General features: G+C 44.3%; 1 protein-coding gene across 1 annotated transcript; it reads right to left on the reverse strand.

Annotated features, from left to right (window-relative positions):
- Positions 1-1,216: 1,216 nt before the first annotated feature.
- Positions 1,217-19,667, reverse strand: LOC133377633 (alpha-1-antiproteinase 2-like). The gene is made up of 5 exons (XM_061612042.1): positions 19,593-19,667; positions 9,216-9,848; positions 8,087-8,354; positions 6,504-6,651; positions 1,217-1,438 (listed from the first exon to the last, which is right to left on the reverse strand). Exons 2-5 carry the CDS (start codon positions 9,829-9,831, stop codon positions 1,247-1,249), a joined length of 1,224 nt encoding a protein of 407 aa, XP_061468026.1. The 5' UTR covers positions 9,832-9,848; positions 19,593-19,667; the 3' UTR covers positions 1,217-1,246.
- Between the last annotated feature and the right edge of the window lie 1,800 nt (positions 19,668-21,467).

A 21,467-nucleotide genomic window follows, 5' to 3' on the forward strand; every position in this document is an offset into this window, starting at 1 on the left:
AGGCAAATTCCATGCTAGCGATAATTAGGAAAGGTATTGAAAATAAAACAGCCGATATCATAATGCCATTGTATAAATCTATGGTGCGGCCGCATTTGGAATACTGTGTACAGTTCTGGTCGCCTCATCTCAAAAAGGATATTATAGAGTTGGAAAAAGTTCAGAAGAGGGCAACCAGAATGATCCAGGGGATGGAGCGACTCCCTTACGAGGAAAGGTTGCAGCATTTGGGGCTTTTTAGTTTAGAGAAAAGGCGGGTCAGAGGAGACATGATAGAAGTGTATAAAATTATGCATGGCATTGAGAAAGTGGATAGAGAAAAGTTCTTCTCCCTCTCTCATAATACTAGAACTCGTGGACATTCAAAGAAGCTGAATGTTGGAAGATTCAGGACAGACAAAAGGAAGTACTTCTTTAGTCAGCGCATAGTTAAACTATGGAATTTGCTCCCACAAGATGCAGTAATGGCCACCAGCTTGGATGGCTTTAAAAGAAGATTAGACAAATTCATGGAGGACAGGGCTATCAATGGCTACTAGCCGTGATGGCTGTGCTCTGCCACCCTAGTCAGAGGCAGCATGGTTCTGAAAACCAGTTGCCGGAAGCCTCAGGAGGGGAGAGTGTTCTTGCACTCGGGTCCTGCTTGCGGGCTTTCCCCAGGCACCTGGTTGGCCACTGTGAGAACAGGATGCTGGACTAGATGGGCCACTGGCCTGATCCAGCAGGCTTTTCTTATGTTCTTATGTTCTTAAAGAAAACATGTGCTGAGCTGATCTTGTTTTAGCAGGGAGGAAGCAACATTATTAAGACAGTTGATATAGTTCAGATGGTCACTTTAAATAAGTCTGATTTACTTTGCAATTTTAGTGAAGTTTCCTATAGGAAATCATTTTCTTTTGTTTCTACTTCTGTGAATATGTGAAGTACATCAACACTTTGCAAAATTTACACTAAAAACACTCCAAAAATAATTGTTCAATAATGGCACTGACTGTTCTACAGAATAGTTTCCAGTGTATCTTTCCCAGAGCTTGGAAAAGTTACTTTTTTGAACTACAACTCCCATCAGCCCAATCCACTGGCCATGCTGGCTGGGGCTGATGGGAGTTGTAGTTCAAAAAAAGTAACTTTTCCAAGCTCTGAATTCTTTCCGTGCTCCCTCTGGTTAAGAAAAGAGAAGGATTCACATTAACTTTAGATTACTAAGATGCTTTATTCTAAAGCTGCATTTAGAGTTCACCAAGCTTTACTGCTTATTGGGAATTGCTATTCTGCTAATAGTTAATGTGAGGTTGGTCTCTTTGTGAAAGGACATCATCAGAAAAGTGTGGTTGAAGTGAATAGTTGGAGGCGGTGACAGAGGTGTCATTTCTATTGCAGTGGTGGTGGCTGCCTCCGTACCTCTCTCATCAACTGTCAGCACCGCCTTATGCGTAGCCTAAGGAGAAACAAAGCAAAAGCTCTGAGTTTGGAGAGGAGGAAAGGAGCTCATCACAAAAATGACACAGGGTGATGCAACAAATCACAGTAAACGGCTATGAGGGCAAATGAGCTCCAGGATAAATGAGAGCACAAAATGAACCAGAGAAGCTACAGCAGTCAAGGGCTCACAAGGGTGCTGAAAACCTTGAAAGAATACCAGTGTTGACTAAGGTGACCTTTGTTGGTAATTAGTTTGGCTATACTGATTAGGGTGATTTTGAAGAGAATATCTTAGTCATCAGTCAGTATTTGGCACAGTCCTATTTCAAACCCAAGTCTTCAAATAAGAAAGAAGAGGACACAAAGGACTTGGTCAAGGCCTGGATTCAGCACCTGATATCTCAGGGCAGCTGCCAAGGCCTCAGTGCCCCAGCAGTATCCACCACTGCTGAGACCTCCGCATTGGGCAGCTGGGTCTCTAAGCCTCTACTTAAACTTCTCATCATGTTGGGGAGTGTCACTCTATCAAGCAATTCAGGGCACTGTGGGAAATTAAAATGGCAGGTCACAACCACCACTGGTATTGCTGCCATCCTTGCCAGGTAAGTCTGAGGAAACCCATCAGCATAAGAGGAGACCCATCAGATGGGACTTGGTTCAGGGCCTCCTCAGTCCTGGAGCCAACCCTGGCTTACCCCAAAATGCATTGTTAGGTGATTGGCTACATCGTTATCTTGCCATATGTAACTTTATTTATGATAGGCATGATAAATTTAGTTTTCTGTTAACAAGAGCATGTTTTACAGCTCCATCATTTTTGTACATGCCCATTTTCTCTGGTTCTCAGTACTTTAATTCTGTGGTGTGCCACAACTTGTATGATTAGGTAATATGGCCCCTAATATTGGTAGGAAGGAGGCTTTGCTTACATTCCCTACTAGCAGGGGAGGCTGGTCCATTTGGACAAGTTGAGCACTGCCCCACCTTCAGCCAGCCTCCATCTGCCTACTTCCTTACAACCAGTCTAAGGGGTGGCACTGGCTGTTAGCTGCCTCCCCCCCCCTCAGGCTCAGTGTTGCATTTGTAGAACTGAAAAGGGAGGAAGATGGGGATGAAAGCAGAATTAGTTGGCTCTGGGTCCACCTACTGTTGGTCTCCATGTCTTCTGCCCTACCAGTTACAATGGGCACCAGCCTCCACTGCCTGTCAGGAACTGGGGGGGGGAGGGAATATGTGTTGGAGTTGTAAAATATAAATTTTGTAGGAATATTGAACATACACCAGCAGATACATATTGCATATACAGGCATAGGTTCAGGCTTCTTGACATGAGTAGGCCCAAGTTAGCATATTATCACAAGTGATCTAAGCAGTAAACAATTACTGGAACAAAAGGGAACGGGGATGACCTAAGGTCACATCTGTGGTCAAAAGAGAGAAGTTAGGTGTTTTTGCAAAGGACCTTTGGACAGCTAAAACCACATAAATTCCAGAAAGTTAATTATGAAATGGGGTAAAGGTGTGAGATGAACAAGTAGTGTCATTTTCCAAAATAGATTGAGATTATAGGAGGAGAGGATAGTATTTAGTCAATCCAGTTAACATGTTTAGCATTAAAAATATTTGGTGTGATAATGCGACTATAAAAGGTGGAAATGCAGTCAGATCAGGGCTATTTCTGAACCATCTAAGCCTTGGGCATAGTTCTCCGCCTGTGAGAAATGTCTTCTTCTTCTCCAGAAGAAGAACCTCTGCCCCATGAGCCAAACCTTTCCCACCAGCCATTTGACTCATAAGGCTATTTTGGGGAAGCCATGCCCACCTGCCCTACACCTGGGACAAGCAAGGGCCAGGGCTTCAAAGGAAACATTGGGAGATGTAAGTGCACTCCTGAATGTTCCTTCATTGGAGCCAGGTGTACTCAATTGAAGGGTGCTAAGAGTGCACCTTACTCAATCGACAAGGGAGAAATAGAAACCACTTCTCCCTCCCTCTAATACATAATATTAGAACCTGGAGTCATCCAATGACTGTATGTTGGAAGATTCAGGACAGACAAAAGAAAGTACTTCTACCTTCAGTGCATTGTTAACCTATCAAATTTGCTCCTACAAGAGGCAGTGATTGCCACCAACTTGGATGGCTTTAAAAGGGGTTTAGACAAATTCATGGATGAAAAGACTATCAATGGATCTGCTAGCCATGATGGCCACTTTTTACCTCCAGCGTTGGAGGCAGTGTGTCTCTGAATAGCAGGTTGCTGGGAATTGCAGGTAGGGAGAGTGCATGTCTTGCTTGTGGGCTTCCCATTGGCATTGGGTTGGCCACTGTGAGGACAGGATGCTGGACTAGCTGGGCCTGTGGCCTGATCCAGCAGGGCTCTTCTCATGTTCTCCAGCAGCAAAATGTCGTGGGCCAGCCCAGTCTACAGACCACCTCACCTTTTGTTTCCCCAGGCTAAGAACAGGATCCTTGCCATTTTCTACATGCTGCCTTCAAATTGTCTGCTCAGTGCTCCAAGCTCATTGGGACAATAGTTGCTTTTTCTTTTTTATTTTCTGCTGTTGGCATCCCTGGACTTGTCCACGGCTCTCCACATTACTGGAGGTGGGGGGACATTCTGCTTTAACAGGAACATTTCTCAAAAAAGCCAGGTGCACAGTTCTATTTGCCTGAGGGTGATCAAGAAAATGTCCCCTCACTTTTCTGTAGCTAAGGAAAAATAGCCCCCTGTATACCCCTAGGATCATCTCAAGGGAAGTGGTGCTAAATATATGTGGTTGGTTTCAAAAGGGGAAGATAAGCATGGAATGGGACTTGAGACCCAGGTGTTTCTTGTTGTGGTGGCGAAGAGGGATTGCCATTAGACCAGAGATGCATAATGGAGAATAGATTTATTTATTTATTTATTTATTTTGTTGCATTTATATACCGCCCATAGCAAGTAGCTCTCAGGGCGGTAAACAGAATAGGATAAAATACATACATCATAATAATAAAATCACAAAACATATAAGACACAATGAAAACAAAATACAATTAAACAAAATATAAGATGATAAAAGGATTAGTATTACAAGATTAAAAAGATAAAAAGATTAAAATGATTAAAATGCCTGGGAGCATAAGAAGGTCTTTACCTGGTGCTGGAAAGATAATAATGGGCGCCAGGCGTACCTCTTCGGGTAGGCTATTCCACAACTCGGGGGCCACCACAGAAAAGGCCCTAGATCTAGTAACCACCCTCCGGGCTTCACGATGAGTTGGTACCCGGAGGAGGGCCTTAGATGCTGAACGAAGTGAGCGGGTAGGTTCATAGCGGGAGAGGCGTTCCACCAGGTATTGCGGTCCCACGCCATGTAAGGCTTTATAGGTCATAACCAGCACCTTGAATCTCGTCCAGAAGCAAATACGTAGCCAGTGCAGGCGTGCCAGAACAGGAGTTATGTGCGAAGACCGACTGGGCCTCGTCAATAGTCTAGCTGCCGCATTCTGCACTAGCTGAAGCTTCCAAACTGTCTTCAAGGGCAGCCCTACATAGAGCGCATTACAGTAATCCAATCTCGAAGTTACCAGAGCATGAACAACTGAGGCGAGGTCGTCGCCATCCAGATAGGGGCGTAGTTGGGCTACCAAACGGAGATGGTAAAACGCGTTCCGTGCCACCGAGGCCACTTGAGCCTCAAGAGACAAGGAAGGGTCAAAAAGGACCCCCAAACTACGGACCTGTTCTTTCAGGGGGAGTGTAACCCAATCCAGAACAGGATGCACCATCTGAGCGGGGAAGGCGTTCACCAGCAGTGTCTCAGTCTTGTCTGGATTGAGTCTCAATTTATTAGCTCTCATCCAGTCCATTATCGCGGTCAGGCAACGGTTCAGCACATCAACAGACTCACCTGAAGAAGATGAAAAGGAGAAATAGAGTTGTGTGTCATCAGCATACTGATGACAACGCACTCCAAAACTCCTGATGACCGCACCCAGAGGCTTCATGTAGATGTTAAAAAGCATGGGGGACAAGACCGACCCCTGAGGGACTCCACAATGGAGAGTCCAGGGTGTCGAGTAATGTTCCCCAAGCACTACCTTCTGGCGACGATCCGCGAAGTAGGAGCGGAACCACTGCCAAGCAGTACCCCCAACTCCCAACTCCGCGAGTCTCCCCAGAAGGATACCATGGTCGATGGTATCAAACGCCGCTGAGAGATCAAGGAGAATCAACAAAGTCACACTCCCCCTGTCCCTCTCCCAACAAAGGTCATCATACAGGGCGACCAAGGCTGTTTCAGTGCCAAAACCAGGCCTAAAACCGGATTGAAACAGATCCAGATAATCAGTTTCATCCAAGAGCACCTGGAGCTGGTTAGCAACCACCCGCTCCAAAACCTTGCCCAAAAAGGGGACATTCGCCACTGGTCTGTAGTTGTTCAAATTATCTGGGTCCAGGGAAGATTTCTTTAAAAGAGGTCTCACTATTGCCTCCTTGAGGCTACTAGGGACTACTCCCTCTCTCAAGGAGGCATTAACCACTTCCTTGGCCCAGCCGGTGGTTCCAGCCCTGCTAGCTTTCACTAGCCAAGATGGGCAAGGATCCAGAACAGACGTGGTTGCCCGGACCATTCCAAGCACCTTGTCCACTTCCTCGAGCTGCACCAACTGAAACTCATCCAATAATAAAGGACAAGGCCGTGCTCCGGACACTTCACTGGATTCATCTGTCACAACGTCGGAGTCTAAGTCCCTTAACAGAAAGATCGTATCATACATAATGGGTGAATGTGGTCACTGTGTTGTGTGTTGAACCTTGAACGTTGAATTTAGGCACCACATTGGAAACTTAAATGGTTTATTGACCAGAGTATGCACAAGTCCCTGGCAAGGTTCCTAACACAGGCCTGCACAGAGTTTCTAACTTTCTTCTAGTCCAAGGGATGAGAGGAGTGGGGAGTCTACAGGCTGGGCTATATTTAAAGAGCTGATGATGATTAACTCGATGTGCCTGAATGAAGCACTTCCACAGCATCAAGATCCTGGCAAAAATGAAATCACGTAAATAAGGGAAAATACTGTTTTGGACTTACTTTTGACACTTTCAGAGGCTGCCCAGTGATTCCAGACAGATCAGTGTGGTCACTGAAGACATCGGTAATGCCCAGTCTGGCAAGGGGCTCATTCAGCTCATAGCTGGCAGAAATATTAAACTTTGGAAGGTACACTTCTGCTGTGTTACTTTGGAAACAGAAAGATACAAGAAACCACTTCAATTATTTACTGAAACAAATGGCTGAGATTTTAAATAACATCAAACAGACCATGAATGAGTATGATAGAAACAGGTTCTTGTTAAAACTCAGTGGGTTTGTCAGCATTGTCCAACTACTGCCGCTGTTTGTTTCGTTCCTTTAGCCCGCTATTTGTGCTGTGACAGAGCAAAAGAAAAGGAGGCAGGAGGTTAGGACCATGAGCTGTCATTTTCAAGCCTCATTATATTAATTATCATGAATTATAATTATAAAGCCCTACACAGCTTGGGACTAGGACACCTGTAAGTCCGTCTTATCCCTTATATACCCAGATGATCAGTGTGCTCTGAAGGCGAGGGCCTCTGGCAGATACCATCTTATCAGGAGGTCTGTTCTGCACTACAATAGGAAGTGGACCTTTAGTGTAGTGGCACCTACCCTTTGGAATTCCTTTTGCTTAAATATTAGACATCTCTGTAATCTTTTCAGTGCCCACTGAAGACCTTCCTCTTTCAACAAGACTTTTAAGTTCTTAAGTCCTTAAGACCTTTTCCTATTCTGGGAATTGCTTTTTAAGATGTTTTTAAAGCTTTTTTTTAAAAGGATGTTTTAAAAATGTTTTAATATGTTTTTAAAGATTTTTTAAAAATATATTTTAAAGTCTGTTTTTACGATACTTTAGAGTGTTCCTAGTGTTTTGTTTGCCGCCCTGGCCTCCTTCTGGGAGGAAGGATGGGATATAAATTTAATAAACAAACAAACAAAAATATCTTTAATTCAGTGATGGTGGGGAAAGTAGGGTTGAGAACTGGTAGATTGGGCCAGATTGTCTGTGATCTCTGATGGTGGTGCTTTTTGTTACTACTACTATTAGTATTACTAGTCCTACTACTTGGAGTACTCTTACTACTGGATAACAATGCCATGGCAAAGTAAAGCCCCATGTGCTGTATATTTTAAGCAATTATCATTCCAGTTTAAATAGTCATGGCTCCCTCCCAAGAATCTTGGGAACTGTAGTTTAAGGGTTCTGAGAGATGTTAGAAGACCTCTAGTCCTCTCACAGAGCTACAACTTTCAGAGTGGTTTAAAATCAGTCTCTCTTTCTAGGGAACTCTGGGAATTCTAGCTCTGTGAAAGGAATAGGAATGTCCTAACAACTCTCAGCACTCTTCAGAAACTACAGTTCCCAGAATTCTTTGGGAGGGGAATCATGACTGTTCAAAGTGGAATGATACCACTTTAAATGTATAGTGTAGACGGTGCCTAAGAGTAATCCTAACGTTCAGGAAGGCCTTCCTATATTAAATGGACCACATCCAGCCCTTTTACCTTGTAAGTGGTATAGTAATCCAAGACAGTGAATTACTGACTGGTTCCAAATATATCTAACAAAAATATAGAAGTAACACAAAATTTACCGAGAAACACGTTCTGCCCATTTGGTCAAAGTATCTAATGACAGCGCCTCCTCCACCACCTTGAGTTTTCCGGGAGCCGGTAGAACAAAAAATGCAGTAGCACTACCCTGGTAGTCCAGTTGTAACACTGTGCAAGACAATTCAGCATCAAAATAATAGTCAAACCAGCCTGTCCCGTGCATCATTGGGACGCTGATGGTTGTTTCTTGATCCACAAAGAAATCCTTTTCTGTGGTCAAAGCTGGATCAAAAGGTTTTTTCCAGGTGCCTTAAGAGAAAAGAAGGGCCCACTGTCAAATTTCGGAGAGATTATATAGCCTGTTCAAATTGAAAATAATGGAAAAGGCTGATATGCTAGCAAGAGATATTCCTTAGAACAGTTGATCCATTGGATGGATGGATGGATGGCGATTCTTATGAGCAACATGCAGCCCATTGCTGTATGTAAGGAGTTTTGAACCAGGACTGCTGTTATTACAGACAGAGCCGGCCTCAGGCATGCGGGGCCCTTGGGCATCTGCTTACCCTGGGCCCCGGTGTGTGTGTGGGTGCGTGTGCATGGTTTCCCTAAGGGGATGAAGCCTCCGCCACCATCTTGGTTGATGGCATGCATGCCTGCTACATATGCACATCTCTGCCATCAACCAAGCTGGCGGCACAGGCTTCAGCACCTTATGGAAACCTTGGCTGCCATCTTCATTAAGAGCAATGCTAAAAGGCAGGAGACAGGTAGGTGGGGCGAGGGAATGGTGGGGAGGTGGAAGGGGAGTGGAGGGGCCCCACCTCGGCCAGGGCCCCACCTGGCTGCCCTTTAGAACCGGCCCTGATTACAGAAAACAATCACTATATTCAGGGATAAAGGAAACCGAATGCTGGATATCATGAATGGAGCTTCCCACATTTTCTCTCTTAAAAGCAGTTGTAGGGGCTGGATTAAATTAGGGCCATAGTACTTGAGCAAGTGGGTTAACTTTTCCCCTCTCCTCCATTTCCACAAATTGCCCCATCTAAGCTAAGTGAGAATTGCTGCTTTCAGTGTCCATATTATTTCAGAAAGTGCAAATCAGGAGGTTTTATCTTTAAGTGTGAACTGAATCTAATTTATTCCCCGTCCCTAAGCGTAGCATACCTTTAAAGACTATGTAGTCAACTATAGCCAGTTCCGTCTCTGGGTCAAGATCTTTGATCAATTCCACAATTTTTCCATTGGTTTTCCTTGCTACATAATGGTTGACCTGCTTCTTGGCTTCTTTTGGCTCTTGGAATTTCGCATGCAGCACTTCTGTGTCGTAGAAAGCTTTGGCATCATCCAGAAATGTTTGCAATGGCTTTAGGTCATCCTTTAAAAACAGGGCCTGCCCTAGATCGAGTTGAAACCCAGAATTTGGGCGAGTCAGTAGGGGGATGACATCATGAAACCCCTTGTTGATGTCTTCCTCTGTGATTTCTGTCAGGTTAAAGCGAAGGCCTTCTAGAATCTGAGTGCGGGTGGCAGATTTTGCCCCAAGTGAAAGAAGTGAAAAGGCACTAATGATACTGAGGGGTGAGAAGAAAACATTCTTGTCAGGTGAGGCTGAAGAAAGCTGCCCATATAATTTAATTGCAAAATCGGCAACACTCTTATATAGCTTGAGAGCTGCTGGATTTGTGCTGTTGTGTTCATCCTGACCCTTGTCCAGGTGGTGGCCATGGGTGACAGTGCAAAGGCCAGCCAATGTTAAACACAGGAAGATGGCAGAGTGCATTATTCTTGTTAGTTATTCTGTGGAATGAGAGAAAGAGAGGGAATTTTATTTGCCATAAAATGTATATATATACATTTAGTAAATGAATGAATGAAGTTCATTCATTTATTCATAAAGTAAATAAAATCACCCATTGAAACAAATGCACTCTGTTTTTTGGGAGGGGGTCATGTTACACAGACACAACTCAGATCAATACATTTCTTTGCTTTAGCGTAGCCTTCCCCCACCAGGCACCCTCCAGATATTGTTGGACCCCAACTTCCATTAGCCCCAGCCAGCATGGCCAATGGTCAGGGATGAAGGGAGTTGCAGTCCGACAACATCTGGAGGAAGGCACCAAGTTGGGGAAGGCAGATTTACAGAGTTTCAACTGCTAGCATGCTGGACACATCAAATTATTCACAAAGTGATTCATTTTTGAAGGAAGGAAAATACATTTATCCCCAAGCAGTTTAATTGCAATGAACTAATCAGAATATCTTGAAATTAATAAAAACAAAAACAAGAGAGAACAAGAACAGCCTAATCAAACTGTGTTCCCCCAGGTGACTGCAGAAATATTTGTTCAGGTAATGAGTATGTCAGTTGTCTTGGACTTTGAAAAGCCTCATTCATGGCACCGTTTCTGCAAACATTTTGCCTTTGGATGACATGCCTGGTGCCACTGTGCTGTTTTGTACATAGAGTTTGGGTAATTTAAAGTGACATGCAAGCAATTATAGCAGGTTAGACAAAAGCAAACTCTTGTGACCCAATTAACTGTGAAAATATCAGCCAGACAGTCCTCTGAGATGAATCAGGACTGCTTATGTATTTCTTATTTTTTAAAAAAAGATTATTCAATATAACCTTTTAAAAAATACATTTTTGGATTGTCATCACAAAATTCACCATTAAAATATTTAAAGCGCATATATTTATTTTAAAATGTGGGACACTTTGCACATGGTTTCTTCATATTTTTGGTTTGAAGTAATGTAGATTGCAGATGCAAACCAGCCTTATATAAAATGAATGCATAATGAATGATTTTTTTCAAAATAGATGCAAATTTAAAAAAACATCACAATGGTAGCTTCACCTTAATTTTTAATTATTATATATTGGATTTTTTAATCTGCCCTTCACCACAAAGTCACAGGGTGAGTTACAGCAACAAAAATAAAATATGAAATCAGTTACAACAATTTACAATAAGAAGAATAGGGTGGGTCTTATATATTTTCACTGCAGATGCACCTCTCGGTCTGGTAAATACCAGGTGTCAAAGGCCAGGAAAAATAAGTGCATCTTCAGTGCAAACTAGGGATGGAAGGATCTGTCAATTTTGGTTTCTTTTTCAAAAATCTCCATGAAAATCTTTAACATTTTAGTGCAAATTTCTCCTAATAAACACATTTTTTCTGTGCAGGTTTGACTAATGTACATTTTTTCAAGCAATTTCTGCTAATATAATGCATTGTATGTTATTTTCACTAATATATTCATTCTTATACATACTTTCCCCTAATACATGCATTTTTATAAACATTGGTTGGTTGGTGGACTGCACTGCAATGAGTTAGTGCAAATTTCGAAGGATGGCTGTATTTCATAGAATCATAGAATCATAGAGTTGGAAGGGGCCTTGTAGGCCATCGAGTCCAACCCCCTGCTCACAGCAGGAAATCCACAGCTAGAGCATCTCCCGCAGACAGCCGTCCAGCCTCTGCTTGAAGACATCCAGCGAAGGGGATCCCATCACCTCCCTAGGCAGTCGGTTCCATTGCCGAACCGCCCTTACTGTCAAGAAGTTCCTTCTAATATCCAGTCTGAATCTACGCTCCTGCAACTTAAAACCATTAGACCTAGTCCTACCCTCTGGGGCAGCAGAGAACAAATCTGTACCCTCCTCTATGTGACAGTCCTTCAGGTATTTAAGAGTGCAATCATGTCACCCCTCAGCCTTCTCTTCACCAGACTGAACATGCCAAGTTCCTTCAACCTTTCCTCATAAGACTTGTTCTCCATACCGGCTATCATCCTCGTCGCCCTCTTCTGAACCCTCTCTAACTTGTCTATATCCTTCTTAAAATGAGGCGCCCAGAACTGAACACAGTATTCCAGATGAGGCCTGACTAATGCAGAATATAGTGGGAGTATTACTTCCCTCAACCTGGAAACTATAGCTCTGTTTATGCAGCCCAAAACCGTGTTTGCCTTTTTTGCCTCAGCATCACAATGCTGGGTCATGTTCAACTTGTGATCCACTACACTTCCAAGGTCCTTCTCACATGCACTACTGCTAAGCCGGGTATTTCCCATCCTGTACCCGTGCATTTTGTTTTTGTGGCCTAAGTGCAGAATCTTGCATTTGTCTTTATTGAATTTCATTTTATTAATTTCAGCCCAATTTTCTAGTCTATCCAGGTCCCTTTGGATTTTATTCCTGTCTTCCATTGTGTTAGCTATCCCTCCCAGTTTCGTGTCATCCGCAAACTTCATAAGGCTTCCCTCCACCCCATCATCTAAGTCATTGATAAAAATGTTGAAGAGTATCGGCCCCAGGACAGAACCCTGTGGCACTCCACTCGAAACCTCCTTCCAGTCCGAAGCAGAGCCACCGACGACCACTCTTTGAGTACGGTTTTCCAACCAGTTGTGAATCCACCTGACAGTATTTCCATCTAGTCCGCATTTCACCAGTTTGCTAATCAAAAGGTCGTGGGGGACTTTGTCAAACACTTTGCTGAAATCTAGATAGATGACATCTACTATTTCCACCATCTACTAAGCTAGTGACCCGATCAAAAAAGAGATGAGATTAGTTTGACAGGATTTTTTTTTGACAAACCCATGCTGGCTCCTACCAATCACAGCCTTGTCATCTAGATAGTTGCCAATGGACTCTTTTATTATCTGTTCTAATATCTTTCCCGGTATTGAAGTCAGACTGACCGGCCTGTAATTCCCCGGATCTTCTTTTTTACCCTTTTTAAAGAGCGGGACGACGTTTGCCCGTCTCCAATCCTCCGGCACCTCTCCCGTTCTCCAGGATTTCTCAAAGATGATGGCAAGAGGTTCCGAGAGTACATCAGCAAGTTCCTTCAATACTCTGGGATGCAGTTCATCAGGCCCTGGAGATTTGAACTCATTTAGGTTAACTAGGTATTTCCTGACTATCTCCTTATCAATCTTGAACTGCAATCCCGATCCCTTACTGAGATTGCTACCGATGCAAGGTTGCACACTGTTCCCTTTTTGGGAGAAAACGGAGGCAAAATAGGCATTGAGCATTTATTTATTTATTATTTATTTAATTAAGCTTATATACCGCCCGACTAGCAACAGCTCTCTGGGCGATGAACATTAAAAATACAATAAAAATAACACAAAACTGTACACAAAACTGTACAGTCTAAAATCAAAATATAATAATTTAGAATTAACAGGAATTAAAATGCCTCAGAGAAGAGAAAGGTTTTAACCTGGCGCCGAAAAAATGATTGTGTCGGCGCCAGGCGCACCTCCTCGGGGAGACCATTCCATAGTTCAGGGGCCACCACTGAGAAGGCCCTAGATCTTGTCACCACTCTCCGGGCTTCCCTATGAGTCGGAACCCGGAGGAGGGCCTTCGTAGTAGACCGTAGTGTATGGGCCGGTTCATATCGGGAGAGGCGTTCCGACAGATATCGTGGTCCCGCGCCGTATAAGGCTTTATACCTACCAAGTGTAAGTACCAACACTTTGAATCTGGCCCGGAAGCATATTGGAAGCCAGTGCAAACGGGCTAGCACAGGTGTTATATGCTCAGACCGCTTAGTTCTTGTTAGCAGTCTGGCCGCCGCATTTTGCACTAGCTGTAGCTTCCGAATCGTCTTCAAAGGTAGCCCTACGTAAAGCGCATTTGTCCAGACGCGAGGTTACCATAGCATGTACCACTGATGAGAGGTCCTCCTTACTCAGATAGGGACGTAGCTGGGCTACCAACCGAAGTTGGTAGAATGCATTCCGGGCCACCGAGGCTACATGAGCCTCAAGTGTGAGGGAAGAGTCTAAGATGACTCCCAGACTACGCACCTGTTCCTTTAGGGGGAGTGTAACCCCATCCAGAACAGGGTATATATCCACCATCCGATCAGAGAAACCATCCACCAACAGCATCTCAGTCTTGTCAGGATTGAGTCTCAGTTTGTTAGTTCTCATCCAGTCCATTGTCGCAGCCAGGCAACGGTTCAGCACGTCGACTGCCTCACCTGAAGAAGATGTAAAGGAGAAGTAGAGCTGTGTGTCATCAGCATACTGATGACAAGGCACTCCAAAACTCCTGATGACCGCACCCAGAGGCTTCATATAAATGTTAAAAAGCATGGGAGACAGAACCGAACCCTGCGGGACCCCACATTGGAGAACCCACGGTGTCGAGTAATGTTCCCCAAGCACTATCTTCTGGAGACGACCCGCTAAGTAGGAGCGGAACCACTGCCAAGCAGTGCCTCCAACTCCCAATTCCGCAAGCCTCTCCAGAAGGATACCATGGTCGATGGTATCAAAAGCCGCTGAGAGGTCAAGGAGAATCAACAGTGTTACACTCCCTCTGTCTCTCTCCCGACATAGGTCATCAAACAGGGCGACCAAGGCCGTCTCAGTGCCAAAACCAGGCCTGAACCCCGATTGAAATGGATCTAGATAATCGGTTTCATCCAATAGCGCCTGGAGCTGGTCAGCAACCACACGTTCCAGGATCTTGCCCAGGAACGGAACATTGGCTACTGGTCTGTAGCTGCTGACATCCTCTGGGTCCAAGGAAGGTTTTTTCAGGAGTGGTCTCACTGCTGCCTCTTTCAGACAGCCAGGGACCACTCCCTCTCGTAAAGAGGCATTAATCACTTCCTTGGCCCAACCAACTGTTCCTTCCTTGCTAGTTTTAATTAGCCAAGAGGGGCAAGGATCCAGTACCGAAGTGGTCGCACGAACCTGTCCAAGCACCTTGTCCACGTCCTCGAACTGAACCAACTGAAACTCATCCAACAAAACATGACAAGACTGTGCTCCGGACACCTCAGTAGGATTAACTGCTATTAAATAGGAGTCTAAGTCCCGGCGAATGCATGAGATCTTATGCTGGAAGTGTTCAGCAAATTTATTACATCGAGCTACCAATGTATCTGCCGTATCTTGTAGGCCTGGATGAAGTAGGCCACGAACCACTTTAAAAAGCTCCCATGGGCGTGAGAGAGATGACTGAATAGTGGTGGCAAAATGTTGTTTTTTTGCCGCCCTCACCGCTCCTACATAGAGCTTAGTAGAAGCACGAACCAGCTCATAATTGCATTCGTCGGGAGTTCGTCTCCATCTCCGCTCAAGCCGCCTCCTGTCTTGTTTCATCGCTCTCAGCTCCGGAGTATACCAAGGAGCTGTATGAGCTCTACATAGGAGAGGGCGCGCAGGAGCGATCGTGTCAACAGCCCGGGTCATCTCTGTATTCCACAGATCGACCAGGGCTTCGACAGGAGCGCCAGTCTTGTCAGCCGGAAAACCCCCCAGAGCCTTTTGAAAACCTTCAGAATTCATTAGTCTCCGGGGGCGGACCAATTTAATAGGTCCCCCACCCTTGCAGAGGGAAAAGGCTACTGAAAGTCTAAACTTCAGCAAGCAATGATCTGTCCATGACAACGGGAGAGATGTAGAACTCCCCACATCCAGATCACTATCCCCATGTCCAGTAGCAAAGATAAGGTCAAGAGTATGCCCCGATGTATGTGTTGGGCCACTAACATATTGAGACAGCCCCATGGTTGTCATGGCGGCCATGAAGTCCTGAGCTGCCCCAGACAAAGTAGCCTCAGCATGAATGTTGAGATCTCCCAGTACTAATAGTCTGGGGGATCTCAACAGTATCTCCGAGACCACTTCCGTCAGCTCAGTTAGGGAAGCCATTGGGCAGCAAGGTGGACGGTACACCAAAAGGATTCCCAGTCTGTCCCTCTGGCCCAGCACAAGGTGCAAACACTCCAGACCAGTGATTGCATGGACATGGTGCATGGTGAGTGAGATGGAACTCTTATAGACCACAGCAACCCCACCTCCCCGACCCTCAGATCTACCATGATACTGAACCAGATACCCCGGTGGGCAGAGCTGGGAGAGACTAACTCCTCCCTGTTCGCCCACCCAGGTCTCGGTTATACATGCCAGATCGGCCACCTCGTCCACAATCAAATCATGGACGAGGGAGGTTTTATTATGTACCGATCTGGCATTAAAAAGCAGCAACTGGAGATCTGAGAGTTGGCTGATAGGACAACCAACAACCCTGCGGGTATGAGAAGGACCAGAACGTGGCACAGCCACTACATGTCTGGGCCACGTTCTCCTTACCTGGCACGTCCCTCTCATATCACCATACCTCCCTCTACCCGTCACTACGGCAATTGGGGCCCCCTCAGGTCTCCCCTTTTGATGATAAAATCTCTTCCCAAGGCACATGATAAACTATAAATACAAAAAACTCATATACATAAAAATACACATTCACTCAGAACATACACTCAAATAACACCCATTCATCCACTTCAAACCCACACAGAAGACACAGTCCCGTATTCTGTGCGCCCAAATGCCAGCTCTAAGACCGTTCTTCTTCTGCCTTTTCCTTGTTATCTGTCAACATTTTGCCATCCTCATTGAGCAGCAGACCCACCGTTTCCTTGGTCTTTCTCTTGCTTTGAACATATCTGAAAAACCCCTTTTTGTTGTTCCTCGCTACCCTCGCCAGCCTCAGCTCATTCTGGGTTTTAGCTTTCCTTACACTATTCCTTCAAGCCCGAGCCGCTCGTCAGTACTCTTCCTTGGTGATGCGTCCTTCCTTCCATTCTTTATACATGCTCTTTTTTATTTTTACCTCCTCCACCAGTCTTCCGTGTAGCCACATTGGCTTTTTCCGATGTCTTCCGTTTTTTTTCCTCTTTGGAATTGTTTGGGATTGCGCTTTTTGTAATACGTTCTTCATGAACTCCCATGCTTCTTGGGCTCCTTTTTTCTTTAGTCTATCTAGCCACGGGATCCTACCCATCATTTCCCTGAGCTTGCTAAAATCAGCTTTCCTGAAATCCAAGGTCCATATTTGACTATATTCTTCTTTGGCTTTCCCCAGAATCACAAATTCCAGCATTACGTGGTCAATTTCCCCCAGGGTACCGACCGCTTTAATTCCCGTGACCAATTTGTCCCTGTTAGTTAAGATCAGGTCCAGGATTGCCGATCCCCTTGTTCCTTCTTCTACTTTTTGAAAGAGGAAATTATCAGCAAGGCCCATCAGGAATTTGTTGGAGGCTTTGTGCTTCGCAGAGTTTGTCTCCCAGCAGATATCCGGGTAGTTGAAGTCCCCCATCACTACTACTTCTTGCCTCCTTGAGATTTCAGAGATTTGTTTGAGAAAGGCCTCGTCTACCACCTCTTCTTGGCCAGGGGGTCTGTAGTAGACACCTACTACCATGTCGGTTTTATTTGTTTCTCCATTTATTTTTACCCAAGTTCTCATTGTTTCAGAAAGTGCAAATTTTGATAGGTTTGGCTTTAAATGTGAACTGATTCCAATATCTCCCCATCCCTAGAGCAAACCACACTGATTAGAATCATAGAATAGTAAAGTTGGAAGGGGCCTATCAGGCCATCGAGTCCAACCCCCTGCTCAGTGCAGGAATCCAACTTAAACCATACCCGACAGATGACTGTCCAGGTGCCTTTTGAAGGCCTCAAGTGTTGGAGAACCCACCATCTCCCTAAATATAAGCTATTACTATTAGTTATAAGCTTAACACAAGCTCGGGAGATGAATTAGAAATGGCAAGGTGGAGGCCATTTCCATAGTGGATCTGCTTGTGAGTAAGCAGTGCTCCACACTTCCAGTTGTCATTAATTAGCAGAGATAAACATTGAAATGCATGGAGTGTTTTAGAGCTGCCATAGGGCAGAGAGGGGCTGATAAGTTCTCAAGGCCCTTATTTGACTCTCATACTTTGCAGTAACACAGGAAGCTATCTGAAACTGAGTCAGGCCATTGGTACATCTAGTTTAGCATTCTCTATGCTGACTGATAGCAGCTCTCCAGGGTTTCAGATGGGACATTCCCAGCCCTACGTGGAGATGGCAGGAACTGAACCTTTTGCATGCAAAGCAAATGTTTTATCTCTGAGCTATGTATACCTTCCCTTATACTCTTTATATGCAATCACTTTGGACAATATCCAATATACTAGTGCAAAGAGACTTGCACTAGCAGAGCAGAACTTTCCCTTTCTTTGCCTGCAGCCCATCCCTGCACCCGCAAAATCAGAAAATGTAGGTGGGCAGCATAGCAGGAGAAAAGGAATGTTCCTGTGCCCCTTGTCCCAACAGTGCCCCCTCTCCACAGCATTGGTTCACTGGATACAACCCACTCTCTTTTCAGTAGGCTCACATTGGCTGGAAGCAGTTCTAAATCAGCAGTAAACTCTGTAGTATATGGAGATCTCTGAAAATGCATATGCTTTTTTTGCCCCAGATGGTATTTCCTTCCCTTTTCATGCATGATGACAAAGAAATCATTTCCAAACCTGGAAACAAAAGGCATGCTCTCATTTCTTCTGTTTACATGCACATACACCACACTTAGTCATTCATGAGTAGTACTAAAGTTCTTTCATTTTCTCTACATCTGGATCTTTAAAGACTTTGCCTCTGTCTCTAGTCTCTCCTCCCTCTCTCTGTTACAGTAATTCAGTATATGGCCCAGACAATGTGTGGGTGATCCCATCGGGGTATGCATTATTAAGCCATTCTTTTCTGTATATTTCTGTAGTGGCATTTCAAGCCACAAAATTGCTCTTGTTGCTTCCAGGTCTTTTTTTTTTTTGGCACATCATCACTTTTAAACCACTATTCATTTATAAATATTAAAATGGCAACAACAACTCTGAAACGAAATTTTGGGAAGTTTTGGCAACAACTTAACTTCCCCAGAGGTGGGACTATTAAGGTAAGTTTATGTACAATTTTGAATAGGGTAGCCCTGGGCTCCTGCTGGGAGGAAGGGTGGGATATAATCAATAATAATAATAATAGGGTAATAAAGTATCCGAAGTATTGCTGTGACTGCCCTGATAATGGACTATGAAGAGAAGCCACTTAAAGGGAGTGTTATCAGGGGGCTGGGCAGATTTAAAAATACCCACATAAAAATCAAGCAGTGTTATCAAATACATTGCATATCAATATTTTAAACAAAACCCACAAAGGATTCCTTCAGATGAGCTGTTTATTCTGTATTCATCTTGATTTGCTTGCACAATGCTTACACAGTGGTTGGTTAGACAATGTGTGGTATCCAACTAACTCTTGCGTAGTGGAACTTCCCACTTCTCCACCCACCCATGCCCCACACCCTCCCCAAATCTGCTCTGGAGGGTTGTGGAACCCCCTTGAACAGATTTAGAGGGCGTACAGGGGCAGGAGAGAGGGGAAAGTCCTATTGTGCAAGCGTAAATTCTTTCATTCATTCCAATTTGCTTGTTGGGTGTTTACACATATTCCCATGAATCATTCATCCCACATGCTTAAATGCATTTACCAGTCACTTTCCAAACCCACAAAAAGTCATTTTTTTAAAAAAGAAAGAAGAATATTTTAATACACTTCAGTTGAGCAAACCTAATGTATGGTATGCACTTGCATCTCTCCCACAAAATAGTGATAGTCTGGAGGCACCCAAACAGGACTCCCCCCACACAAATACTTACCGCAATTGCAGAGAACCTTCCTATACTCTAGAAGGCCGCTGATACTTTATGGTCTTCTATTTATGTCCATCAAACTGCACTGTGAGCATAGAGTGTTCCGTTAATCATTAAGTAGGCCTGTCAGAAGGTATTTATTTTAAACATTGTCCAAATATTGCCACGTTGGGAGCAGCTTTGTCTATGGAGGTATGGTCTAAAGCAAGCAGCAGAAATACATTTGATGACCTTGGGTACAACAAAGGCTTTTACAAATAATAACTTATGCATTTCCTAGAATGTTGGGTAAATAGATCTTTATGACCCCATTGCTTGACCTCCCTGCTGCGCCCCACCCAGCCTTGTCACAAGCATAGGGCATGTCATGTGAGCAAGTGTGGAGAACCTTTGGCCCTCCAGATGTTCTTGAACTACAAGTCCCATCAGCCCCAGGAAGCATGGCTAATGGCCAAGGATGATGGGAGTTGTACTTCAGCAACATCTGGAGAGCTAAAGGTTCTCTATCCCTGATGGAAGGATGGAAGAAGAGCAAATAAATACTCTTGCACATTATTGGGTTTTCATGGGTTTCAGACATTCATGAATGAGTGAAGTGGGGAGCATGACTGTGCTTGTAGGACACTCCCCTGCAAGCTAACCCATGCACCAGCCATGTGTGCATACATCATCATCAACAACAACATTTATATCCCACCTTTCCTCCAAGGAACTCAAGGTGGAATACATGGTTCTCCTCTCCATTTTATCCTCACAACAATCCTGTGAGGTAGGTTAGGCTGAGAGACAGCAACTGGCTGATGGATTCCTAGTGAGCTTCATAGCTGAGTGGGGATTTGAACCCTGGTCTCCCAGGTCCTAGTCCAACACTTTAATCCTGGGCCAATACAATACTATATCCTGATTGTGCATATAGCCCTTTCACACTAATGCTGAATGCTAGCCACCAGGGGGGGTTGCTAGTGAGTACAATTCCACCCTGTGGGATGTTGAAAAATTCTGGCAAAAACAGAAAGGGGAGTGGAAATTGCTGGTGTTCACTCATTCATCCCATGCCCGGAACACAAATTAGTCCAGTGAATGTGATGGGTATTCACTGTTCTTGTTGCTTTCAGTCCACAAAAGATACACAGTTGATTATCCCCCCCCCCAACTGCATTGAAATGAATAGTGTGGAATAATGTAATGACAATGTAACTTACAGTAACTTACATAATTTTTCCGCGACAGATAATGAGACAACAAATAATATAGTTTGTAGTGGAAGGCAAACTGCAACGGAACAGAAATAGTGCTGCATGTGACAAATATAGGGTGGAGAGGGGAAACGATGCCTTCTTACATCCCTACCCTTCATTCATGCATTCATAAATACATGAGGGGGGTGTCATCTGAACTCATCATCTGATTGGTCTGGTTCACACTAATGCACACTGGTTCGCGTGGTTTACACTGGAGAGGGAGAGGGATAGAAAGAACCCTGTACCGTATAGAAATATCGCTGTAGAGATGCAGAGAACAAAAAGTTTGCTGTGCCCTCTGGTTTATATAATTCAGTAAACTTTTTTTAAAAAAACAGGAAATGTCATAAAAACCTTTGATTTAAAAGAAGACTTAAGCTGCTTCCAAATTCACTCTTGCACCAAAAAGCATGCACCTTGTCAGTTAAGGCCAGAGCTTGGAAAAGTTACTTTTTTGAACTACAACTCCCATCAGCCCCAGCCAGCTGGCTGAGGCTGATGGGAGTTGTAGTTCAAAAAAGTAACTTTTCCAAGCTCTGGTTAAGGCACCTGAGCTTAACTTCCACACCACATAAGCAGTAAGCACATTTGGTCATCTCAGTGGTGGCTGGTAATATTTTGACTTGGTAGGACTGTATTT

This window comes from Rhineura floridana, chromosome 2 (genome assembly GCF_030035675.1).
Source record: "Rhineura floridana isolate rRhiFlo1 chromosome 2, rRhiFlo1.hap2, whole genome shotgun sequence".
Lineage (NCBI taxonomy): Eukaryota > Metazoa > Chordata > Lepidosauria > Squamata > Rhineuridae > Rhineura > Rhineura floridana.